Here is a 25,149-nt window from a genome sequence, read left to right as displayed (position 1 = left end):
TTATATAGAATCTTATAACAGATTCTTTCTATAATCTAAAATTATGGGGATTCTTGAAGTGTAAGAAACATCCAATGAACCTGTAACCTTCATATTCCTCCTGGAAATGTGGATGTAATGTACCTTTATTTCCTGGAGGAAATGCATGTGATCGTGTGTGTGTGAAAGCTGCTCCAGCTCAGTGATTCTCCTCTGAAGATCAGAAATCTCCTGCTCCAGTTGCTCCAGGAGTCGTTCAGCTCGACTCAGTTCAGCCTTCTCCTGATCTCTGATCAGCTCCGTCACCTCCGAGCGCTTTTTCTCCATGGAGCTGATCATCTCAGTAAAGATCTTCTCACTGTCATCTACTGCTGTCTGTGCACTGAGCTGTTAGGACACACACACACACACACACACACACACACACACACACACACACACACACACACACACACAGCAGAAGATCCCTGGTTGTTTAGATGAATGAAGTTTGTGAGACAGTTTGCAGGGTTTATTTTGTCTCAGAAGCAACTCTGTTCATGAAATGGTTAATGTTTATGAACTCTGTCTCTGAGCTCCTCCTCTTTTCTCTCTCTCACATTCACAACACCAGGAAGTGACTTTCATTTAGGAGAAAACGAAACTCCAGTCTTTCTCGCTCTTTTTCTATCTCTTTTTTCCTCAGTGTGCAAAGTGCAGAAAATGGCAGAGGCCAGTATTTCAGTAGATCAGGATCAGTTCAGTTGTCCAGTGTGTCTGGATCTCCTAAAGGATCCAGTGGCTATCCAGTGTGGACACAGTTTCTGTAAGGTGTGTATTAATGACTGCTGGGATCAGGAGGATCAGAAGGGGGTCTACAGCTGCCCTCAGTGCAGACACACGTTCACTCCAAGGCCTGTTCTACACAGAAACAACATGCTGGCTGAAGTGGTGAAGAAACTGAAGAAGACTGAAGTCCGAGCTGCTTCTTCTGCTCACTGTTACGCTGGACCTGGAGATGTGGAATGTGATTTCTGTAGCGGAAGGAAACACAAAGCTGTCAAGTCCTGTCTGATGTGTCTGGCCTCCTTTTGTGAAACTCATCTGAAACCGCATTATGAAGTTGCTGGTCTAAAGAAACACCCATTAATCGAAGCGTCTGGAAATCTACAAGAGAAGATCTGTTTTGAGCATGATGAAGTGTTGAAGATCTACTGTCGTACCGACCAAAACTTCATCTGTTATCTGTGTATGACGGATGAACACAGAAGCCACGACACCGTCTCAGTTAAAGCCTACAGAACTGAACAACAGGTGAGAAATGCAGGTCTGATATATTCAGTCTGTTCATAGAAGTTACATTATTCACCTAAAATCACAAACATTGGTTGTTTCTAATTCTGTCCATCGTCGTCACTCCCAATGAAAATCTCAGCATCTTCAGCTCTGCTACCTCCAGCTCCACCTCCTGTCTTTTACTCAATGCCACTGTCTCTAAACCATACAACATAGCAGGTCTCACCACAGTCTTTATCATCTCATACACCATCAACTATAATATGTATTTTATTTGTCCTCAGACTGAGCTGAAGGAGGAGCAGATGAAATTCCAGCAGAGAATCCAGGAGAAGCAGAAGAAGGTGCAGGAGCTGAAACAGGATGTGAACATTATAAAGGTGAGCAGTGAGCAGAGACAGAGCTGCTCCTAGAAACACACACAACATGGACATCGAGTCATTTAGAGTCCCAGTAAGAGAGAGAGTGTGTGTGTGTGTGTGTGTGTGTGTGTGTGTTCCTGTGTGTGTATGTGTGTGTGTATCTTAACAGCTCAGTGCACAGACAATTGTTGATGACAGTGAAAAGATCTTTACTGAGATGATCAGCTCCATAGAGAAAAAGCGCTCGGAGGTGACGGAGCTGATCAGAGATCAGGAGAAGGCTGAACTGAGTCGAGCTGAACGACTCCTGGAGCAACTGGAGCAGGAGATTTCTGATCTTCAGAGGAGAATCACTGAGCTGGAGCAGCTTTCACACACACACGATCACATCCATTTCCTCCAGGAAATAAAGGTACATATAAAAGGTACATTACATCTATACTTATAAGTTTGCTAATGACATTAATGTATTAAAAACTAAAGAGCTGATTGTAGAATTTAGGGAGAACTGTACAGCCATCTCTCCTGTGGTTATCAATGATCATGCTGTTGAGATTGTACATCATTTTAAATATCTTGGTACCATAATAGATGAAAAGTTTACTTTTGGGGCTCATGTGGATGCTGTTTGTAAAAAAGCCCACCAGTGTATGTATTTTTTAAGGAAACTGTGGTTTTAACGTGGATAGCACTTTTATGAAAATGTTTAATTCTTGTTTTATTGAGTCAGTTATTACTTTTATATTTGTGTGTTGGTATGGATCGCTTAATCTGAAAAATAGAAATAGACTTCAGGGTATTGTTAAAGTGTGTGGTAAGATTGTCGGCACCAACCTGATTGATTTAAACAGTGTGCATAAAGCAAGGACTCTGAGGAAGGCCGAGTTAATGTTAAGAGATTCCAGCAATCCCTTGCAGAAACATTTTATGTTGTTACCTTCTTCACGTAGATATTATACATACATATATATATATATATATATATATATATATATATATATATATATATATATATATATATATATATATATATATATATATATATTTTCCTCTCTGTACTGTTTGTTGCTGTGTGTTTGGGTTTTGTGTATGGATTCTGCTGGCTGTGAAACAAATTGCCCCTCGGGGATAATAAAGTTGACCTAACCTAACATCCACATTTCCAGGAGGAATATGAAGGTTACAGCTTCATTGGATGTTTCTTAGACTTTAAGAATCCCCATAATTTTAGATTATAAAAAGAATCTGTTATAAGATTCTATATAAAACTTTACAATTATTGCATTCCTTCACTTCATTTTATTTCTAATTGCTGTATGCAGGTTTTAGCCTCTCCAGAGAGTCCCAAAACCGACAGACCAAATGTTCCAGCTGATGTGTGTGAAGATTCACTCAGCATCAATGTCAATATCTCATTTGATGCAGTGAGGAAATCTCTCTCTGACCTGAAAAAGAGACTTGAGGAATTCTGCCAGGAGGAATTGATCAAAATCCGTGAACATGGTAAGAGGATCCGTTCCTGATAAAGTGCATCATGTGATCTACACACATTTCTGATCCACACACAAGCAATGATTTACCCAAATGTCTTTTTTTTTTGTAAAATCAATCCATTTTATTTCTTTTTTTTTTACAGCTGAGAACATTCAGATTTTACTCTCAGAACCAACAAGCAGGAACGAGTTTCTGAAATGTATGTGTACAACACACACAAACACACACACACACACACACACACACACACACACACACAAACACACACACACACACACACACACACACACACACACACACACACACACACTTTACATAAATATTCTGTGATTAATATCTGATGTTTCTGTTGTTCATGTGTTTAGATTTCTGTGATCTGACTCTGGATCCCAACACAGTAAATTATAATCTCATTCTGTCTGAGAAGAACAAAGTGGTGACACGCAGTGAGAGAGAGCAGCCGTACTCTGATCATCCAGAGAGATTTGACTACTGTCAGGTGTTGAGTAAAGAGAGTGTGTGTGGACGCTGTTACTGGGAGGTGGAGTGGAGCAGTGATGGTAATCTGTTAATATCAGTCTCATATAAAGATATTAGAAGGAAAGGATGGGGTGATGAGTGTGCGTTTGGACACAACAATCAGTCCTGGAGTCTGCAGTGTTGTAGTTCTTTTGTTTATTTCTGGCACAACAACGTTAAAACTGATCTCAAAGTTCCATCTTCCTCCAGAATAGGAGTGTATGTGGATCACAGTGCAGGAACTCTGTCCTTCTACAGCGTCTCTGATACGATGAAGCTCCTCCACAGACTCCACACCACATTCACTCAGCCTCTATATGCTGGATTCTGGTTGTACATGTGTAAACTAGGATCATCTATAAGGTTGTGCAGTCCGAAAGAATAATAGTTGGTGTTTTATGGTCTGTAATTTGGAGCTGAAAGAAACATGTGCTAGGAAATAAATAAAAAAGTGATTTGTTTGTATCATTGTAAAAATCTGATTTAAAAATGATAATTATGCTTTGGTAAAATATATAAATCTATTTTACACCTTAAAATGTCTGTGTACGTGGTGGTGTTTAAAAAAGGATCGAGACGAACTGTATTGTAGTTCTGTCTTTTTTGCTGAATGTCCTCCCTGAGACGCCTTAAAACCTGTAGTAGAACTCGCTATTCATGGTCTGGCCACTTAATTAATGAACTGGAATTGAGTTGGGGATTTGGTCAGGATTAATGGTGTCCTCAATGTGGAGCAATACAGTCGGATAGCAAACATGCTGTATAGCCAATGTCATTAAGAAATTTCTTTAACATAAAAAAGAACAAGGAGTCCTGGAAGTGATTTGGGTGGGTTTGAGCCCCACAGTGCCCTGATCTCAATGTCATAGAGTCCACCTTGAATTACATGAAGAGATAGAAGGATTTGATCTCCATAGAAGATCCAAGAATGTTTGCAAAAACCTACCTGGTGAGTTCCTTAAATAACCTTGTGTAAGTGGACCTAGAAAATTTGATGCTGTTTTTGTTGGTTTCCTTTGCTTTTGATTTATTGACAAATTTTGAAGTTTTGAGCTCATATAAAAAAGTCGGTGTGTCACGATGTGGAGATACAAAGATGAATGAGTTCATCATTGCATGTAATGTAACATTTTCACTGTGAGGTGACGTAGTGAATTCCAAACCACAAAACCATCCATACGTCAATTCATTTTGTAAACTGAAGAAAAGCACAAATCTTCTTCTTTTTCTTCTTTCGGCTGCTCCCAGTAGGGGTCGCCACAGTGGATCATACGTCTCCATACCACCCTGTTCTCTACATCTGCCTCTTTCACAACAACTACCTGCATGTCTTCCCTCACCACATCCATAAACCTCCTCCTTTGGCCTCCGTTTTTCCTCCTTCCTGGTGGCGCCATCTTCAGCATTCTCCTGCCAATATAACTCATGTCCCTCCTCTGCACATGTCCAAACCATCTCAATCTCGCCTCCCTCACCTTGTCTCCAAAACGTCCAACATGCACTGTCCCTCTAATAAACTCATTTCTAATCTTGTTCATCCTCATCACTCCCAATGAAAACCTTAACAACTTCAGCTCTGCTACCTCCAGCTCCACCTCCTGTCTTTTACTCAATGCCACTGTCTCTAATCCATACAACATCTCAGGTCTCACCACACTCCTATAAACTTTCCCTTTCATTCTTGCAGATACCCTACTATCACAAATCACTCCTGTCACTCTTCTCCACCCACTCCACCCTGCCTGCACTTCTCTAACAGACTCTCCATTACTTTGCACTGTTGACCCCAGGTACCTGAACTCCACCTCTTCTCCCTGCAACTGCACCCCTCCACTGCCCTCCCTCTCATTCACACACATGTACTCTGTCTTACTCCTACTGACTTTCATTCCCCTTCTCTCCAGCGTGTACCTCCACCTCTCCAGGCTCTTCTCAACCTGCTCACTACTCTCACCACAAATCACAATATCATCCGCAAACATCATAGTCCAGGGAGACTCCTGTCTGACCTCGTCCGTCAACCTGTCCATCACCACTGCAAACAGGAAAGGGCTCAGGGCCGATCCTTGATGTAGTCGAACCCTCACCCTGAACCAGTCTGTCGTTACTACTGCACACTTCACTGCTGTCACAATGTCCTCATACATGTCCTGCACCACCCTCACATACTTCACTGACACACCTGACTTCCTCATACAATACCACAACTCTTCTCTCGGCACCCTGTCGTATGCGTTCTCTAAATCCACAAATACACAATGCAATTCCTTCTGTCCTTCTCTTTAATTCTCCATTAACATTCTCGAAGCAAATAAGGCATCTGTTTTGCTCTACCTTGGCATGAAACCATACTGTTGCTCACAGATGGTCACCTCTTCTCTCAGCCTGGCTTTCACTACTTGTAGCACCCTCAAGGATCAACGAACGCACGATGTAGAGTCATAAAACAGGGTTCATTCTGATCTTGACAACCCGTGAGAACTGCTCACAAAAGAAAACAACAAAAAAACCCCAAGATATCAGAGCTTGTTCTTATCCAATGTTACAACTTCGTTGATAAGACATTAATCACAGAAAAAACATTTAAAGAACACAAACCTCGTGAGCTGACATCCCGGAGGCGCTAAATAATCCTTTATCTTCTTCTCTATCTTCTTTCTCTCTTAATTCTTAATTTTATCTCAAATTTTCACGTTTCTTTTATTCTTAGTGGTGCTAACCGGCCGCTACAGCCTGCAGATAGCATGTGTCTCAGTAAAAATGGGCTCGGGCAGAAACCCAAACATAAACAATTGTACCCGCTATAATCTACCAGTAGATGGCGCAAAAGAGCACGCTTGGACACAGCTCAATGGGACATTAAATGCTAATACTGTTACACTCCCACCAATCACTTGTGATTTTTAAAGAACAAATTATCAAATATGACTAATGAATAGCTTATGAATTAAAGAATATGAACTACATTTTAGGCAGAGCGAGGTTGAGAATCTTCTTCTGCCTCCATCAGAACGACTATCTTCTGAATGGGCCTTTCCAGATTAACGGGTTTCGAGGTACGTTTTACTTCTTCGTCCAGGTTTTGATCACTCGTTAACAATTTTACCTTCCTCACTATTCCATCCTTTCCAGGGTAGACTTCAGTGATCTTCGCCAATTTCCACTGGCTGCGTGGAGTTATCTCGTCCTTCAGGAGAACAACATCATCAACCTTAGCATTTCTATGCTCCTTGGTCCACTTCTGTCTACCTTGAAGGTTTAACAAATACTCCTTTTTCCACCTTGTCCAGAAGGTGTTGGCGAGGAGTTGAACACGACGCCACCTCTTACGAAGATAAAGATCTTCCTTTACAAACCTTCCTGGAGGTGGAGAGATGATTGTTGACTTCATGGTCAGTATGTGGTTTGGCGTTAAAGGTTCTGGGTTTGATGGATCACACAGTTGGTCAGTAGTCAATGGCCTGCTATTGATGACTGCCATTACCTCATACAAGAATGTCCTTAGAGAAGAGCTGTCGAGTTGTTTGCTTGATTGATCCAGGACTGACGTGAGTACACTTCTTATGGTGCGGATTTGTCTTTCCCAGACACCGCCCATGTGACTTGACGCTGGGGTGTTCATGAGAAACTCGCAGTCCAGTTTTTCCAGCTTTGCTTGATCCATTTCCTTGAATGCTTCAGCAAACTCATTTCTGGTGCCGACAAAGTTCGTGCCTTGATCACATCTTATCTGCCGAACTGTACCTCTTATGGCTATGAATGCACGTAAAGAGTTGATGAGGGAATCCGTTGATAGATCATCAAGCATCTCAAGATGTACTGCTCTGGAGCACATGCAGGTGATTAACAATCCATAACGCTTTAACTCCTTGCGGCCATCCTTGACGTAAAAAGGACCGAAGCAGTCTATTCCACAGTAGGTGAATGGTGGTGTAGTTTCCATCCTATCCTCCGGGAGGTCTGCCATCTTCTGCTGCTCTGTGCACCTTCTGAATCTTCTGCATTTTAAACATTTATAGATGTAAGATGAAACAATCTTACTGCATCCAAGTATCCAGTATCCGTTAGCTCGCAGCTCGTTCATCGTGATCCCTCTTACTTGATGGTATGTCTTCTCGTGATAATGTTTGACGAGTAATGTAGACACATGACTGTTTCTTGGCAGGATCACAGGATGTCTGACATCAGGATGCAAAGCAGCATGTGTTAAGCGTCCGCCTACCCGAAGAATGCCTTGGTTGTCGAGAAATGGACATAACTTGCTGACCCTGTTTTTGGTCTGCATCACCTCATGATGTTGTAAGGTTTTTATCTCCTGAGTAAATGCTGCTGCTTGGACCATCTTTATTATGGTTACCTCTGCTTCTTTTCGCTCTTGTAGGTTAACCATGTTACATGACTTCTTGTGATCCTTTGCTTCTTTAACATAGCGGTTGAGTCTGGCCACAGCTTTAATCATTCTCAACCAGTCGGAAAACTTCTGAAGCCGATCTAACGGTGACCTTTGTTCTTCTGCTTGTATCGTGTGGACTTGAACTTTCCTGACCTCTGGGTCACTGTTTGATAACTCTCCCACCTTGAGTACACTACTGGTTATGACCTTCTGCCAGAGAAGTAGTTTGAAGCTACAAGTTTTTCTGCTGTAAGGCCTCTTGAGGCGTGGTCTGCCGGATTGTCTTTGGAAGTTACATACCACCATTGTGTTGACTCTGTACTTTGTTTGATGCGTTCGACACGGTTTGCAACAAACACGTGAAACCTTCTGGCCTCATTACTGATATAGCCGAGCACCACTTTAGAGTCAGTCCAGTACCTTTCTTCTGAGATTTCTATTCCCAATTCCTTTTTTAGCATGTCACCGGTACGAACAGCAACAACGGCCGCTGACAACTCTAGACGTGTTATAGTTGTGACTTTGGATGGTGGAACTCTCAATCTTCCCATCACCAAGGTGCAGTAAATTTCACCAGATGTGCTTACTGCTCTCAGATAGGTGCACATGCCATATCCAGACGCACTTGCGTCGGAAAAATGATGCAGTTCATAGTGTTGTGCCTTGAAGTTTGAAGGAATGTAGCATCTGCAAATCTTTACATCTGCCAGGTTTCCCAGGTCCCGCAGCCAAGACTCCCACTGAGGTCGAAGACTGTCAGGTAAGCTATCATCCCAGCTGAGCTTATCTCTGTACATTTGTTGCAAGATTTGCTTTCCTAGCAAAATGAAAGGCGACACAAACCCAAATGGATCGAACACAGAGGCGACTGTGGATAATACTCCTCTTCGGGTGAGTGGATTTTCCTTAACAACCACTCGGAACTGGAATTGGTCTGATTCCACACACCATTGTACGCCAAGTGCCCTCTCCATATGCACTTCACCAAGTGCCATATCTAGATCTTTGGCAACTACAGCACATTCTTCCTTTGGAAGCGAAGCTAGAACTTGGGTGCTGTTTGAGATGAACTTATGCAGCCGAAGGTTGCCCATCCTGCAGAGCTTGCGTGCTTCATTGACAAGCTGTATTGCTTGATCTTCAGTGTCGACACTTCCTAGTCCATCATCGACATAGAAGTTAGTTTTGATGAACTTGATGGTTTCTTCATCAAAACTTCCTTCTCCTTCAGCTGCGAGGTGTTTGAGGCCATAGTTTGCGCAACCTGGAGAGGACGCTGCGCCGAATAAGTGTACTTTCATTCGGTAGACAGTGAATGGAGTTTCGAGGTCTCCGTTCTCCCACCACAAGAGCATTCACATGAAACTGGTGGAACATGCGTTCAATATCACACATTAAAGCCACTGGGCCTCTTCGGAAGCGACACAAGACTCCAAGCAGGGTGTTTGTTAGCTCTGGACCAGTCAGGAGATGGTCATTTAGTGAGGTGCCTCTGAACTTGGCGGAGGCGTCAAAGACAACGCGAATCTTTCCGGGTTTTTGGGGATGATACACCCCATGGTGTGGGATGTACCAAGCTGGTCTCTTGTCGATGTCTTGCTCTGGTACTCTTTCAGCATCCCCAAGGGCTATTATCTCATCCATGAACTTCTTGTAGTCCATGTAGTACTGCTTGTTCCTCTTGAGCTTTTTTCCTAAACATTTGAGGCGATGAATAGCACATGCCTTGTTATCTGGCAGGTTAGGCCTTTCACTCTTGAATGGGAGTGGCATCTCAAAATGGCCATCCTCCTTGTGTCTAATGCCTTTCCTTATCTTTGCTAGAAATCTGAGATCTTCTTGAGAAATGTTTACATCTTCTGGGAACTTCTCAACAAAGTCAGATTCCAACATTTTCAGGACCTCTGTAGGGGAGATCATTTCCTTTATTTGAGTTCTGAAAACATAGTGAACCTTGTTGGTGATGTTTGAGGAGGTTTGAATATCCGGCACCACTTCCTTCACAATGACTTGATGACTTACTCCAAAAGGATCTCCATAATCAAGACATGGATTGCCATAACCCACAATACTCCATCCCAGATCAGTCCTTTGTGCGAACGGCTGATTTTCGTTTCCTGACACAACTTGACGAGGAACAAGTGCTTGGGGGAAGTTGTAGCCAATCAGTAGGCCAATATCACAGCTTTGTAGTGGAGCGATCTCCTCCGCAATGCCTTCAAGATGAGGCCATGCCTTGGCTGTTCCAGGGGTTGGAATGTGATCTCGGTTTGCAGGTATGAAGTCCCTTGCATATGTTACTGGTAGGGAAATTGTCTTATTTTAATAAAATCCTCTTACTTGTAGACCTGAGAGCTTGCGACACGACACAACTGTGTTTCTTGATGACATGGTGGTAAGCCTTAGCTGAGCTGATTTACCTTTAATATGCAGAGCTTGTGTTGTTTCTTCGAGAATAAAGGTTGTGTCGCTCTGCGTATCAAGGAGCGCGTACACAAGAACTTCATGCTCTGGCTTGCCTTCAGCTGACACCCATACTGGAACAATGGAGGATGTGTGAGTGTCATCAACATTCTGTGCGACTCTGTTAGATGTTGCTTCGCTCGTTGTTGGTGTGACGGTATCATCTTGTAAAGTGTCTGGGTTTCTTTGTCTTGTCCTGTCAATGCTGGTTTGATTTTTTCTTGTTCTTTCTTCTCTGGTACGGTTATCATGAAGACATGTTGGATGTTTTTTATCGCATGTATCACAGGTGGCTCTGCTTTCACAATCCTTGGAGTGGTGACCAGACTTTAGACAGCCAAAGCATAACTTCTTGTCTTGAACAAAATTTAGTCTCTCATGAATACTCTCACTCATGAACTTCCAGCAATTAAGTAGGCTGTGACCCAACTTCTCACAGTACGCACAACTAGTACTGACAGATCTTTCATTTAAGTTAGTTGCCAGTACCTTTGCTCCATAGCCTTTGTTCTTTGGCGTTTTTGTACTTTCAATTTCAATTGGTTTCAGAGCGAAAAGAGATGTTATAGGGTTACAGGCAATTTTGGCTTCCCGTGAGATGAAGTCCACAAATTGGCTGAAGCTCGGGAAGGTGTGGTTTTCCTCTTGCACTTCCATAACCTTTCTATTCCATCTTGAAGTGAGCCAATCTGGGAGTTTTGCAAGCATTTTTTGGTTTTCATTGCAGTCATTGAACACTTCAAGCCCCTTCATTTGTAACATGGCTGTCTTGCAGCAGCAGAGGAAGTCAGCAAATGCCTGAAGCTCCATACTGTCTTTAGAGCTTATCTTTGGCCATGCATCGAGTTTGTCTCGATAGGCCTTAGCTACGAGGAAGGGATTGCCATACCTCTCTTTGAGAACTGACCATGCTGCATAGTATGCTGATTCTGTGCCAAGCGGAAAGTAGCCTTCTATTGCCTTCTTTGCAGGCCCACTTACATACTTTCTCAGGTAATAAGTCTTCTCTTCAACTGGTATATTTTTCCTGTCAATCAGAGTTTGAAAGGAAATCTTCCCATCATTATATCTAATAGGATCGCCACTGAATATTGTTGGCTCTGGTACCGGAAGACGGCTTACACTAAGAGACTCTGCAAATGCTTTGACCAGATCTGTCGTGTTCACTTCTCGTTGAGGTGTCATAATTTGCGGTGAAGAACACCGTTTGCAATGTGAGTCATTGTTTTCAGACTTGACATCATTGTTTTTGGCAGGACTGCGGTGAAGTAGGCTGTATATCTCTTCATCTGAACATTCACTTTGTTCATACATCTGCTGTCGAGCCTTTGCTGCATTTAGCCTTTTTATTGTCTCAAGTCGCTCTACTTCTCTGCGCTTAGCTTCTAGAGCTCTCTGTCTTTGTGCTATTTCCGCTTCTTGTCTTTCGATTTCCTTCATATGAGTTTCTTGTTCAAGCAGAACTTGCAGAGCAGCTTCATTTGCTGCAACATCAGCAGCTGCATCTTGTCTTTTGGCTGAAAGCCTGCTGGAGTTTCTAGAGGAGACCCTTGAGCGAGAAGAGAGCTTAGTGTGGTGTGACTTTACACTCATCTTGTCTGAGGCTACTAACTTAGATATAGGCTCAGTTTCTTTCCAGCTTTCATCTCCTTGAACTTCAGATTTACTTGGGTTAGAGCACTTTGCTACTGCTCCGATAATTGTCTTTGTTATGGCTTCACATGTATCCATTCTCCGTCTTGTCTCATTATCTGGAGATTCAATGCGTCTCAACTCAACATAGGCAGCATTCACACCCTCAGAAGCATTTGAAACCTTGGAGACATGGTCCTGTAGCAGATCCTCTGAGTACTTATCATCTATGGCTCCTTTAGCGTCTTTAACAGCAGCTTCCCACTTCTCGTAGTGTCCTCTGAAACGACATGCAGCCTTCTCTACGAGCTCCTTGTGGAGTTCTTGGCCCTTTTCCGTCAGTGTACGGACTCTTTGGCTTCTCCGTGCTCTTTGTGAGGTAGTAGAGACATCATCAGCTGTGCCTTCTGCTGCTTGTAATTCCTTGTCTGTATGAGGTTGTTCCACATTACCATCTTCATTTACTTCTGGATTAACCTCATGCTCTGCCATTGTTGGAGTTTTTATTTATTCTATTTAATTTTTATTTATAACTTAGTCTTAAGTGCAGAATTTAATGAAGCAGCTACAATTCGATTTGGTAATGAGTGAATGAATGTTGATCTTATTTTAGCTTACTGTTGTAACCTTGAAGCAGAGTTATAACTCTTTAGATATAACTTAAAGTCAAGATTTAAATAACTGTAACTACAAAACACTATTAAATATCTTTACCAAGCCAGAATATTAATCTTCTGGTACTTACTGAAATCCACTGAATGTGCAGGTTACTTATCAGTAGAAATCTAAACAATAAAAAAAAATATTCCAGTATTTTGCGTTGTTCATCAATAGAGAGAGATTAGTCTTAATTCCTTTAACAGTCCATTTTTCTCTCTCTCTTGTAGAAGAATTCAAATTAGTCGTTTAACCGGGGCAACACTTATTTTTCAGGGCACCTGGACCTTCCAGTGGTGGCTCCTTCCTTGCTGTGCATCGCCGTGGCTGATGGTGGCACCTGTTGCTCGTTATCTACCCGCGCTCAGCAGACGGGAGTTCTCACTGTAGCACCCTCAAGGATCAACGAACGCACGATGTAGAGTCATAAAACAGGTTTTATTCTGATCTTGACAACCCGTGAGAACTGCTCACAAAAGAAAACAACAAAAAAAAACAAGATATCAGAGCTTGTTCTTATCCAATGTTACAACTTTGTTGATAAGACATTAATCACAGAAAAAACATTTAAAGAACACAAACCTCGTGAGCTGACATCCCGGAGGCGCTAAATAATCTTTTATCTTCTTCTCTATCTTCTTTCTCTCTTAATTCTTAATTTTATCTCAAATTTTCACGTTTCTTTTATTCTTAGTGGTGCTAACCGGCAGCTACAGCCTGCAGATAGCATGTGTCTCAGCAAAAATGGGCTCGGGCAGAAACCCAAACATAAACAATTGTACCCGCTATAATCTACCAGTAGATGGCGCAAAAGAGCACGCTTGGACACAGCTCAATGGGACATTAAATGCTAATACTGTTACACTACTCTTTGCCATAACTTCATGGTGTGACTGATTAACTGTATTCCCCTGTAGTTACTGCAGGTCTGCACATCTCCCCTGTTCTTAAAGATCGGTACCAGCACACTCCTTCTCCATTCCTCAGGCATCCTCCCACCTTTCAGAATCTTGTTAAACAATCTGGTTAAAAACCTCCACTGCATCTCTCCTAAACATCTCCATGCTTCTACCGGTATGTCATCTGGTCCAACCGACTTTCCACTCTTTATCCTTTTAATCGCTGCTCTCACTTCCTCCTTACTAATCCTATTCACTTCCTGCTTTATTTACTCCACATCATCCAACCTTCTCTCTCTCTTATTTTCCTTGTTCATCAGCTGCTCAAAGTACTCCCTTTACCTTCTCAACACACTTTCCTCACTAGTCAACACATTTCCATCTCCATCCTTTATTGCTTTAACTTGCAACACATCCTTCCCAGCTCGGTCCCTCTGCCTGGCCAATCGGTACAAATCCTTTTCTCCTTCCTTAGTGTTCAACCTCTTATACAGCTCCTTATATGCCTTTTCCTTGGCTTTCACAACATCCCTCTTTACCTGTTGCTGCATCTCCTTGTACTCCTGCCTACTTTTCTCATCACTCTGTCGATCCCACTTCTGTTTTGTTAACCTCTTTCCCCTTATGCTCTCCTGCACTTTCTCATTCCACCACCACGTCTCTTTGTCTTTCTTTCTATTTCCCGATGTCACACCAAGTACTTTTCTAGCTGCCTCCCTCATCACTCCTGCAGTAGTTGCCCAATCATCCAGCACCTCTTCACCACCACTGAGCCTCTGTATGACCTCTTCCCTGAACCTCACACTTCCGCCTTCAGTTTCCACCATCTTATTCTTCTTTCAGTCTGCACTCTCCTTCTCTTCTTCTTCACCTCCAAAACATCCTACAGACCACCATCCGATGTTGTCTAGCTACACTGTCCCCTGCCAACACTTTACAGTCTCCAATCTCCTTCAGGTTGCATCTCCTGCATAGCACATAGTCCACCTGTGTGCACCTTCCTCCACTCTTATACGTTACCCTATGATCCTCCTTCTTCTTGAAATAAGTATTCACCACTGCCATTTCCATCCTTTTAGCAAAATCTACCACCATCTGCCCTTCCACATTCCTCTCCTTTAGGCCATACCTACCCATAACCTCCTCATCACCTCTGTTCTCTTCACCCACATGCCCATTAAAGTCTGCCCAATCACCAATCGTTCATTTCTAAGTACACCATCTACCACTTCATTTAATTCAGTCCAGCATCTTTCCTTCTCCTCCATCTCACAGCCGACTTGTGGAGCATAGGCACTGATGACATTTATCATCATCCCATCAACTTCCAGCTTCACGTTCATTACCCTATCAGAAACTCTCTTCACCTCCACTACACTCTTACTGTACTCTTCCTATAGAATCTCCCCTACACCATTTTTCTTTCCATCCACACCATGATAGAACAGTTTAAACGCACCTCCAATTTTCCTGGCCTTACTCCCTTTCCACTTGGTCTCCTGAACACACAACATATCTACCTTTCTCCTCTCCATCATATCAGCTCTCTCTCTCCTATTTCCAGTCATAGTGCCAACATTTAAAGTACCAACCCGAACCTCCACTCTCCTACACTTCTCCTTTTCCTGCTGTCTCTGTAGACGTCTTCCTCCTCTCCTTCTCCTCCTTCGGCCAACAGTAGCCACTGGTACCCTGTCAGCTAACGATACCTGTGGCAGTCGTTGTTAACCCGGGCCTCGACCGATCCGGTATGAAATTCTTAATCGTGACCTGCATATTTGATTTGGCACATGTTTTACGCTGGATGCCCTTCCTAACGCAACCCTCCCCATTTATCCGGGCTTGGGACCGGCACTATGAGTGCACTGGCTTGTGCCTTCCTAATGGCTGGGTTGAAGAAAAGCTGTGTTGGGATCCAGAGTCAGATCACAGAAATCCATACACATGAACAATAGGAACATTAGATATTAACCACAGGATATATTTATGTGAAGTGTGTGTGTGTGTGTGTGTGTGTGTGTGTGTGTGCGCGCGTGTGTGTGTAGTAGTGGAAATTTGTCTCTGTTTTTTGTTTCTGAGAGAAAGATCTGAACGTTCTCAGCTGTGGAGACAGAAATAAAATGGTTAAACCCAAAACAAATCAGACATTTAAGCCCACTAGAGTTTCTCAGCTCTAAAACAAACCCATTCCCATCAGCAGTTCATTTTTAACGGTGCAGTGATTTGGTGCTCAGGAATGAAGACCACCACCTCGACTTCACTCTCTCACAGCTTTAAAACTTCCCTCAGATTATCAGGCACGGATCCTCTTACCATGTTGAGGGATGTTAATGAATTCCTTCTGGCAGAATTCCTCAAGATTCTGGTAAAATTTTAGGTTTATAAAGTGAAGTATATGTATACAGTACATATGATCACATTTTCTTCAAGAAATAAAGGTGCACTACCTCCACATTTACAGGATGAATATAAAGCTTACAGGTTCATTGGATGCTTCTTAGACTTCAAGAATTTCTATTCGTATTTTTAAACTGTGATAAAATTCTACAGTGATCCCTCAGAAATCACAGCTTTACTTAACGATGGGTGAAACACAAGAACACAAAGTAATGAACCTTTGAACAGATGAAGATATATATTGGCAGTGAGTCATATGATGTTCTGCCATCATGCGAACATGGTTATAGGTAAGATATTTGGTCACATGACCAGATATTTCTATATCAGTGAGTAAACAATGAGCAAAAAATAAAATAAAAATATTATCTTATTTGGTATATATTTTACTTGTGGAAGGCCATCAGGGCCAACAAGGGCTTCTGTTCTGGTTTAAACTCGATCAGAATCAATTATGTAAGTTTTAATATATTTTTGTCCATGAATATGTATTCAATTATTCCCAAAAGTCTTTTCATAATTTATATTTAGTCTTTCAATGAATTTAAATGGAGAAAGTTCTAGATTTTAGGCAGGTCAATTCAGCACTCTTCTACTACGAGGTCATGTTATTGTACTAGATGCAGTTATCATTGTCTTGCTTAAATATACAAGGCCTTCCCTGAAAAACACATTTTCTGGAATGAAGCATTTGTTGCTCTAAAAACTGTAGATAAACCATTGAGCATTTATGAAGCGTTTCCAAATGTGCAAGCTGCCCATTCCACAGGCACTAATGCAGCCCCATATGATCACAACTGAGCACTGATAACAAGCCAGATAGTCCTTCTCCTCCTTAATCCGGAGGATGTGGTGAGAATTACTTTCAAAAAGAAATTAAAAGGTTTTAATTAGTTTTACCAAAGAACAGATTTCCATTTGCCTCATTACATTTTAAAAGAGCTTTGGCCCAGAGAGGGGGGTGACATTTCTGGATCATGTTCAGACATGCTCTGCACATCTTTGCTCCCAGATACACTATTTGTACCCAATCATACTGAATCATTGAATTATACTGAACTGTTATCAGTGAACCAAATTCATTGCATACACTTACTCCAACTGTTTTATTTTAATAACCTTTACGTTTTTCAAACTTTTGTTGCTTTGGGGTTGTTCTGATATTGCAAAAGTATTAGGACACCTGACATTTTCAGCCATATGTGATTTTTCCCCAAAACTGTTTGCACAAATTTGGAGACACACAATTGTAAAGCATGCCTTAGACACAGACTTAAACTTAGATTTAATACAATTCAATTCACTTTTAACAATGAACATTGTCTCAAAGCAGCTTTACACAGATAATGTGGTGATAAGAATGAATAAGATGTTCTTAATAAGTGTGAGTTTGTCCCTGATGAACAAGCCGGTGGCAACTGTGGCGAATCAAGATGGCATAAGGAAAAAACCTTGAGAGGAACCAGACTCAAGTGAAACCCCATTCTCATCTGGGTTGCACCAAATGACCATTTATTACAGATAAACGATGTTGTGGGGTACAGTGATGATGATCAGAAGCAAACTGTAGTCCTAAGTCAGTTTAGCAGACTGTTGACATTAACTACAATCCTAATCCATCCTCAAAGCTCCCGTTCTTACTCCGGAATTTCATTGAACCCCAGGGCCCTGATGAGAAACCATCCCCAGCTGCACAGAGTGGCCTCCAAACGAAGAGAACACCATCCAGAGGCAAGTGGGAATATTGTATAATTGTATAAAAGTTAAGGACACTGTGCAGTTGGGACTCGCTATGGCAGCATAACTAAAAGGGAGAACCAGAAGGTAACACAGACATGAGAGACCTCTGGGATAAGAAACGACCCACCACAAATCTGAGTGAACGTGTGAAATCCCTTGAGTGAGGGGATGACAGCATACAAATATCCCAGTTCAGAGAACACTATATCCATGATCCCTCCAGATCTGCTTCTTTACCCAAGAAAAGTCTACTGATAAAAGACTTTACTAAATAAATATGTTTTCAGCCTCGACTTAAACACCGAGACTATGTCTAAGTCCCGAACACTGATTGAAAGGTTGTTCCATAACTGAGGGGCTTTTTAAGAGAAAGATCTGCCCCCTGCTGTAGTCTTCATAATTTGAGGTACCAACAAATAGCCTGCACCTTTTTATCTAAGCAGGTGTGGAGGATTATATTGGTACAGAAGTTCACTCAGATACTGCGGCGATACAGATCGAACACCCAGACATAATCAGATATACTCTATTGATTCTGTGAGGGAAATTATTGCATTACAGCAGCAGGTTACACAAACTGTAGTGTTTTGGGGGATTAAATAAAAATAAAATACGAAAAGCATAATGTATTTAAATATGTAACAGTATTAGCATTTAATGTCCCATTGAGCTGTGTCCAAGCGTGCTCTTTTGCGCCATCTACTGGTAGATTATAGCGGGTACAATTGTTTATGTTTGGGTTTCTGCCCGAGCCCATTTTTACTGAGACACATGCTATCTGCAGGCTGTAGCTGCCGGTTAGCACCACTAAGAATAAAAGAAACGTGAAAATTTGAGATAAACTTAAGAATTAAGAGAGAAAGAAGATAGAGAAGAAGATAAAGGATTATTTAGCGCCTCCGGGATGTCAGCTCACGAGGTTTGTGTTCTTTAAATGTTTTTCTGTGATTAATGTCTTATCAACGAAGTTGTAACTTTGGATAAGAACAAGCTCTGATATCTTGTTTTTTTTTTTTTTTTTTTTTTTCTTTTGTGAGCAGTTCTCATGGGTTGTCAAGATCAGAATAAACCCTGTTTTATGACTCTACATCGTGCGTTCGTCTGCTGAGCGCGGGTAGATAACGAGCAACCGGTGCCACCATCAGCCACGGCGATGCACAGCAAGGAAGGAGCCACCACTGGAAGGTCCAGGTGCCCTGAAAAATAAGTGTTGCCCCGGTTAAACGACTAATTTGAATTCTTCTACAAGAGAGAGAGAAAAATGGACTGTTAAAGGAATTAAGACTAATCTCTCTCTATTGATGAACAACGCAAAAGACTGGAATATTTTCTATTGTTTAGATTTCTACTGATAAGTAACCTGCACATTCAGTGGATTTCAGTAAGTACCAGAAGATAAATATTCTGGCTTGGTAAAGATATTTAATAGTGTTTTGTAGTTACAGTTATTTAAATTTAGACTTTAAGTTATATCTAAAGAGTTATAACTGTGCTTCAAGTTTACAACAGTAAGCTAAAATAAGATCAACATTCATTCACTCATTACCAAATTGAATTGTAGCTGCTTCATTAAATTCTGCACTTAAGACTAAGTTATAAATAAAAATTAAATAGAATAAATAAAAACTCCAACAATGGCAGAGCATGAGGTTAATCCAGAAGTAAATGAAGATGGTGATGTGGAACAACCTCATACAGACAAGGAATTACAAGTAGCAGAAGGCACAGCTGATGATGTCTCTACTACCTCACAAAGAGCACGGAGAAGCCAAAGAGTCCGTACACTGACGGAAAAGGGCCAAGAACTCCACAAGGAGCTCGTAGAGAAGGCTGCATGTCGTTTCAGAGGACACTACGAGAAGTGGGAAGCTGCTGTTAAAGACGCTAAAGGAGCCATAGATGATAAGTACTCAGAGGATCTGCTACAGGACCATGTCTCCAAGGTTTCAAATGCTTCTGAGGGTGTGAATGCTGCCTATGTTAAGTTGAGACGCATTGAATCTCCAGATAATGAGACAAGACGGAGAATGGATACATGTGAAGCCATAACAAAGGCAATTATCGGAGCAGTAGCAAAGTGCTCTAACCCAAGTAAATCTGAAGTTCAAGGAGATGAAAGCTGGAAAGAAACTGAGCCTATATCTAAGTTAGTAGCCTCAGACAAGATGAGTGTAAAGTCACACCACACTAAGCTCTCTTCTCGCTCAAGGGTCTCCTCTAGAACATCCAGCAGGCTTTTAGCCAAAAGACAAGATGCAGCTGCTGATGTTGCAGCAAATGAAGCTGCTCTGCAAGTTCTGCTTGAACAAGAAACTTATATGAAGGAAATCGAAAGAAAAGAAGCGGAAATAGCACAAAGACAGAGAGCTCTAGAAGCTAAGCGCAGAGAAGTAGAGCGACTTGAGACAATAAAAAAGCTAAATGCAGCAAAGGCTCGACAGCAGGTGTATGAACAAAGTGAATGTTCAGATGAAGAGATATACAGCCTACTTCACCGCAGTCCTGCCAAAAACAATGAAGTCAAGTCTGAAAACAATGACTCACATTGCAAACAGTGTTCTTCACCGCAAATTATGACACCTCAACGAGAAGTGAACACGACAGATCTGGTCAAAGCATTTGCAGAGTCTTTTAGTGTAAGCCGTCTTCCGGTACCAGAGCCAACAATATTCAGTGGCGATCCTATTAGATATAATGATTGGAAGATTTCCTTTCAAACTCTGATTGACAGGAAAAATATACCAGTTAAAGAGAAGACTTATTACCTGAGAAAGTATGTAAGTGGGCCTGCAAAGAAGGCAATAGAAGGCTACTTTCCGCTTGGCACAGAATCAGCATACTATGCAGCATGGTCAGTTCTCAAAGAGAGGTATGGCAATCCCTTCCTCATAGCTAAAGCCTATCGAGACAAACTCGATGCATGGCCAAAGATAAGCTCTAAAGACAGTATGGAGCTTCAGGCATTTGCTGACTTCCTCTGCTGCTGCAAGACAGCCATGTTACAAATGAAGGGGCTTGAAGTGACTGCAATGAAAACCAAAAAAATGCTTGCAAAACTCCCAGATTGGCTCACTTCAAGATGGAATAGAAAGGTTATGGAAGTGCAAGAGGAAAACCACACCTTCCCGAGCTTTAGCCAATTTGTGGACTTCATCTCACGGGAAGCCAAAATTGCCTGTAACCCCATAACATCTCTTTTCGCTCTGAAACCAATTGAAATTGAAAGTACAAAAACGCCAAAGAACAAAGGCTATGGAGCAAAGGTACTGCCAACTAACTTAAATGAAAGATCTGTCAGTACTAGTTGTGCGTACTGTGAGAAGTTGGGTCACAGCCTACTTAATTGCTGGAAGTTCATGAGTGAGAGTATTCATGAGAGACTAAATTTTGTTCAAGACAAGAAGTTATGCTTTGGCTGTCTAAAGTCTGGTCACCACTCCAAGGATTGTGAAAGCAGAGCCACCTGTGATACATGCGATAAAAAACATCCAACATGTCTTCATGATAACCGTACCAGAGAAGAAAGAACAAGAAAAAATCAAACCAGCATTGACAGGACAAGACAAAGAAACCCAGACACTTTACAAGATGATACCGTCACACCAACAACGAGCGAAGCAACATCTAACAGAGTCGCACAGAATGTTGATGACACTCACACATCCTCCATTGTTCCATTATGGGTGTCAGCTGAAGGCAAGCCAGAGCATGAAGTTCTTGTGTACTCCTTGATACTCAGAGCGACACAACCTTTATTCTCGAAGAAACAGCACAAGCTCTGCATATTAAAGGTAAATCAGCTCAGCTAAGGCTTACCACCATGTCATCAAGAAACACAGTTGTGTCGTGTCGCAAGCTCTCAGGTCTACAAGTAAGAGGATTTTATTCAAATAAGACAATTTCCCTACCAGTAACATATGCAAGGGACTTCATACCTGCAAACCGAGATCACATTCCAACCCCTGGAACAGCCAAGGCATGGCCTCATCTTGAATGCATTGCGGAGGAGATCGCTCCACTACAAAGCTGTGATATTGGCCTACTGATTGGCTACAACTGCCCCCAAGCACTTGTTCCTCGTCAAGTTGTGTCAGGAAACGAAAATCAGCCGTTCGCACAAAGGACTGATCTGGGATGGAGTATAGTGGGTTATGGCAATCCATGTCTTGATTATGGAGATCCTTTTGGAGTAAGTCATCAAGTCATTGTGAAGAAAGTGGTGCCGGATATTCAAACCTCCTCAAACATCACCAACAAGGTTCACTATGTTTTCAGAACTCAAATAAAGGAAATGATCTCTCCTACAGAGGTCCTGAAAATGTTGGAATCTGACTTTGTTGAGAAGTTCCCAGAAGATGTAAACATCTTCTGGGAATCTTTGCAGATTTCTAGCAAAGATAAGGAAAGGCATTAGACACAAGGAGGATGGCCATTTTGAGATGCCACTCCCATTCAAGAGTGAAAGGCCTTACCTGCCAGATAACAAGGCATGTGCTATTCATCGCCTCAAATGTTTAGGAAAAAAGCTCAAGAGGAACAAGCAGTACTACATGGACTACAAGAAGTTCATGGATGAGATAATAGCCCTTGGGGATGCTGAAAGAGTACCAGAGCAAGACATCGACAAGAGACCAGCTTGGTACATCCCACACCATGGGGTGTATCATCCCCAAAAACCCGGAAAGATTCGCGTTGTCTTTGACGCCTCCGCCAAGTTCAGAGGCACCTCACTAAATGACCATCTCCTGACTGGTCCAGAGCTAACAAACACCCTGCTTGGAGTCTTGTGTCGCTTCCGAAGAGGCCCAGTGGCTTTCATGTGTGATATTGAACGCATGTTCCACCAGTTTCATGTGAATGCTTGCGATCAAGATTACCTACGGTTCTTGTGGTGGGAGAACGGAGACCTCGAAACTCCATTCACTGTCTACCGAATGAAAGTACACTTATTCGGCGCAGCGTCCTCTCCAGGTTCCGCAAACTATGGCCGAAGGAGAAGGAAGTTTTGATGAAGAAACCATCAAGTTCATCAAAACTAACTTCTATGTCGATGATGGACTAGGAAGTGTTCTGGAAAGGATGGAATAGTGAGGAAGGTAAAATTGTTAACGAGTGATCAAAACCTGGACGAAGAAGGAAAACGTACCTCGAAACCCGTTCATCTGGAAAGGCCCATTCAGAAGACAGTCGTTCTGATAAAGGCAGAAGAAGATTCTCAACCTCGCTCTGCCTAAAATATAGTTCATATTCTTTAATTCATAAGCTATTCATTAGTCATAGTTGATAATTTGTTCTTTAAAAATCACAAGTGATTGGTGGGAGTGTTACAGTATTAGCATTTAATGTCCCATTGAGCTGTGTCCAAGCGTGCTCTTTTGCGCTATCTACTGGTAGATTATAGCGGGTACAATTGTTTATGTTTGGGTTTCTGCCCGAGCCCATTTTTGCTGAGACACATGCTATCTGCAGGCTGTAGCTGCCGGTTAGCACCACTAAGAATAAAAGAAACGTGAAAATTTGAGATAAACTTAAGAATTAAGAGAGAAAGAAGATAGAGAAGAAGATAAAGGATTATTTAGCGCCTCCGGGATGTCAGCTCACGAGGTTTGTGTTCTTTAAATGTTTTTCTGTGATTAATGTCTTATCAACGAAGTTGTAACTTTGAAAAAGAACAAGCTCTGATATCTTGTTTTTTTTTTTTGTTGTTTTCTTTTGTGAGCAGTTCTCATGGGTTGTCAAGATCAGAATAAACCCTGTTTTATGACTCTACATCGTGCGTTCGTTGATCCTTGAGGGTGCTACAAAATAATTGTAACTTATATAAATGAATACAATATTGAAAGATGTTACATAAAAAAAAACAGAATGCAAACTGGCAAATCAAAAAGAAAGGAAAAGAATGAAATGTGCAAATTGTCAGTGAATAATGGATCTGTATATAAGTTGCTATAAACATCTGTTATATAGAGGGTGAGTCATTGTACAGTGCAATGGCATAAGGTAGGAATGATTTCCTGAACCGTTCTTTGTGACAGCGAAGCTGAATCAGTCTGTTGGAGAATGAAGTCCTGAGAATGTCTTTGGAAATGGTAGTTTCATGAAGTTTTCCCTTCACTTAAATTAGAAAACCCAAACGTGTTCCAGCATGACAATGACTGTGCTCAACAGCAGCTCCATTAAGATATGGTTTACATGGGTTACAGTGGAAGATCTCCTGCTGTAGAGCTCCACATCTATTGAACACGGTTGGGATGAATTAGAACTTCCCCAAGTACCATTCTAATTATAGTACCTGACTTTACTAACACTCTTGTGTCTGAATGAACACAAATCTCCACAAAATCTAGCAAATTGGCACTAAATGTGGTGTGTTCACAAAGCACATACCAGTGTTATGGACTGGTGTCGATGAACTTTCCTCCATATAGTCAAGATCCATAAAGGTGTACATGTATATGTTAATATAGACATATATACTAATGAGCACTGCCTTTAATAATCCTGGTTATATGTTTAAAACAAAGAGAATAAAGAGAAGCATGGATGTTGATATTAAACAGACTTGGGATTAATTCAGTATCTGCACACACAACAAGCCACAGAAATAAGACAAATGGTGCAAACACACACACACACACAAACACACACACAGCAGGAGATCCCTGGTTGTTTAGATGAATAAAGTTTGTGAGACAGTTTGCAGGGTTTATTTTGCCTCAGAAGCAACTCTGTTCATGAAATGGTTAATGTTTATGAACTATGGCCAGTATTTCAGTAGATCAGGATCAGTTCAGCTGTCCAGTGTGTCTGGATCTCCTGAAGGATCCAGTGACTATCCACTGTGGTCACAGTTTCTGTAAGGTGTGTATTAATGACTGCTGGGATCAGGAGGATCAGAAGGGGGTCTACAGCTGTCCTCAGTGCAGACACACGTTCACTCCAAGGCCTGTTCTACACAGAAACAACATGCTGGCTGAAGTGGTGGAGAAACTGAAGAAGACTGAAGTCCGAGCTGCTTCTCCTGCTCACTATTACGCTGGACCTGGAGATGTGGAATGTGATTTCTGTAGTGGGAGGAAACACAAAGCCGTCAAGTCCTGCCTGATGTGTCTGGCCTCCTTTTGTGAAACTCATCTGAAACCTCATTATGAAGTTCCTGTTTTGAAGAAACACACATTAATCAAAGTGTCTGGAAATCTACAAGAGAAGATCTGCTCTGAGCATGATCAAGTTCTGGAGATCTACTGTCGTACCGACCAAACCTTCATCTGTTATCTGTGTGTGACGGATGAACACAGAAGCCACGACACCGTCTCAGTTAAAGCCTACAGAACTGAAC

At 41.8% G+C, this 25,149-nt stretch overlaps 3 protein-coding genes across 6 annotated transcripts in view; 1 reads left to right on the top strand and 2 right to left on the bottom strand.

The window, feature by feature from the left end:
• The window catches only part of LOC310722600 (uncharacterized protein), a 1,041,764-nt gene that overhangs the window by 53,584 nt on the left and 963,031 nt on the right, over positions 1 to 25,149 (bottom strand). The gene's annotated exons all lie outside the window — the stretch shown is intronic.
• Positions 1 to 25,149, bottom strand: part of LOC310722558 (E3 ubiquitin/ISG15 ligase TRIM25-like) — a 36,846-nt gene that overhangs the window by 3,977 nt on the left and 7,720 nt on the right. The window contains exon 3 of one of the 4 annotated variants that reach the window (XM_083535130.1): positions 124 to 366. The exons of 2 other annotated variants lie outside the window; for them this stretch is intronic. In XM_083535130.1, coding sequence (XP_083391256.1) covers positions 124 to 366 — 243 coding nt within the window. Of the gene's footprint in view, positions 1 to 123; positions 600 to 25,149 lie in introns of all 4 variants that reach the window. One more of the 4 variants, XM_083535131.1, reaches the window with a different exon arrangement.
• LOC310722537 (tripartite motif-containing protein 16-like) lies at positions 566 to 4,168 on the top strand. Its single transcript, XM_083535102.1, has 6 exons — positions 566 to 1,272; positions 1,539 to 1,634; positions 1,786 to 2,028; positions 2,939 to 3,119; positions 3,253 to 3,309; positions 3,476 to 4,168. Exons 1-6 carry the CDS (start codon positions 682 to 684, stop codon positions 4,012 to 4,014), a joined length of 1,707 nt encoding a protein of 568 aa, XP_083391228.1. The 5' UTR covers positions 566 to 681; the 3' UTR covers positions 4,015 to 4,168.

The sequence above is a fragment of the Silurus aristotelis genome, assembly GCF_946808225.1.
Source record: "Silurus aristotelis genome assembly, chromosome: 29".
NCBI lineage: Eukaryota > Metazoa > Chordata > Actinopteri > Siluriformes > Siluridae > Silurus > Silurus aristotelis.
This window is presented reverse-complemented; position numbering and strand designations above follow the sequence as displayed.

Excerpts from the sequence above, each read along its gene's own strand:
- LOC310722537 (XM_083535102.1), top strand. The coding sequence starts at position 682 with ATGGCAGAGGCCAGTATTTCAGTAGATCAGGATCAGTTCAGTTGTCCA. Across the intron at positions 1,635-1,785 it reads AGGATGTGAACATTATAAAG|CTCAGTGCACAGACAATTGT; the intron begins GTGAGCAGTGAG and ends GTATCTTAACAG. Across the intron at positions 3,310-3,475 it reads CAGGAACGAGTTTCTGAAAT|ATTTCTGTGATCTGACTCTG; the intron begins GTATGTGTACAA and ends TCATGTGTTTAG.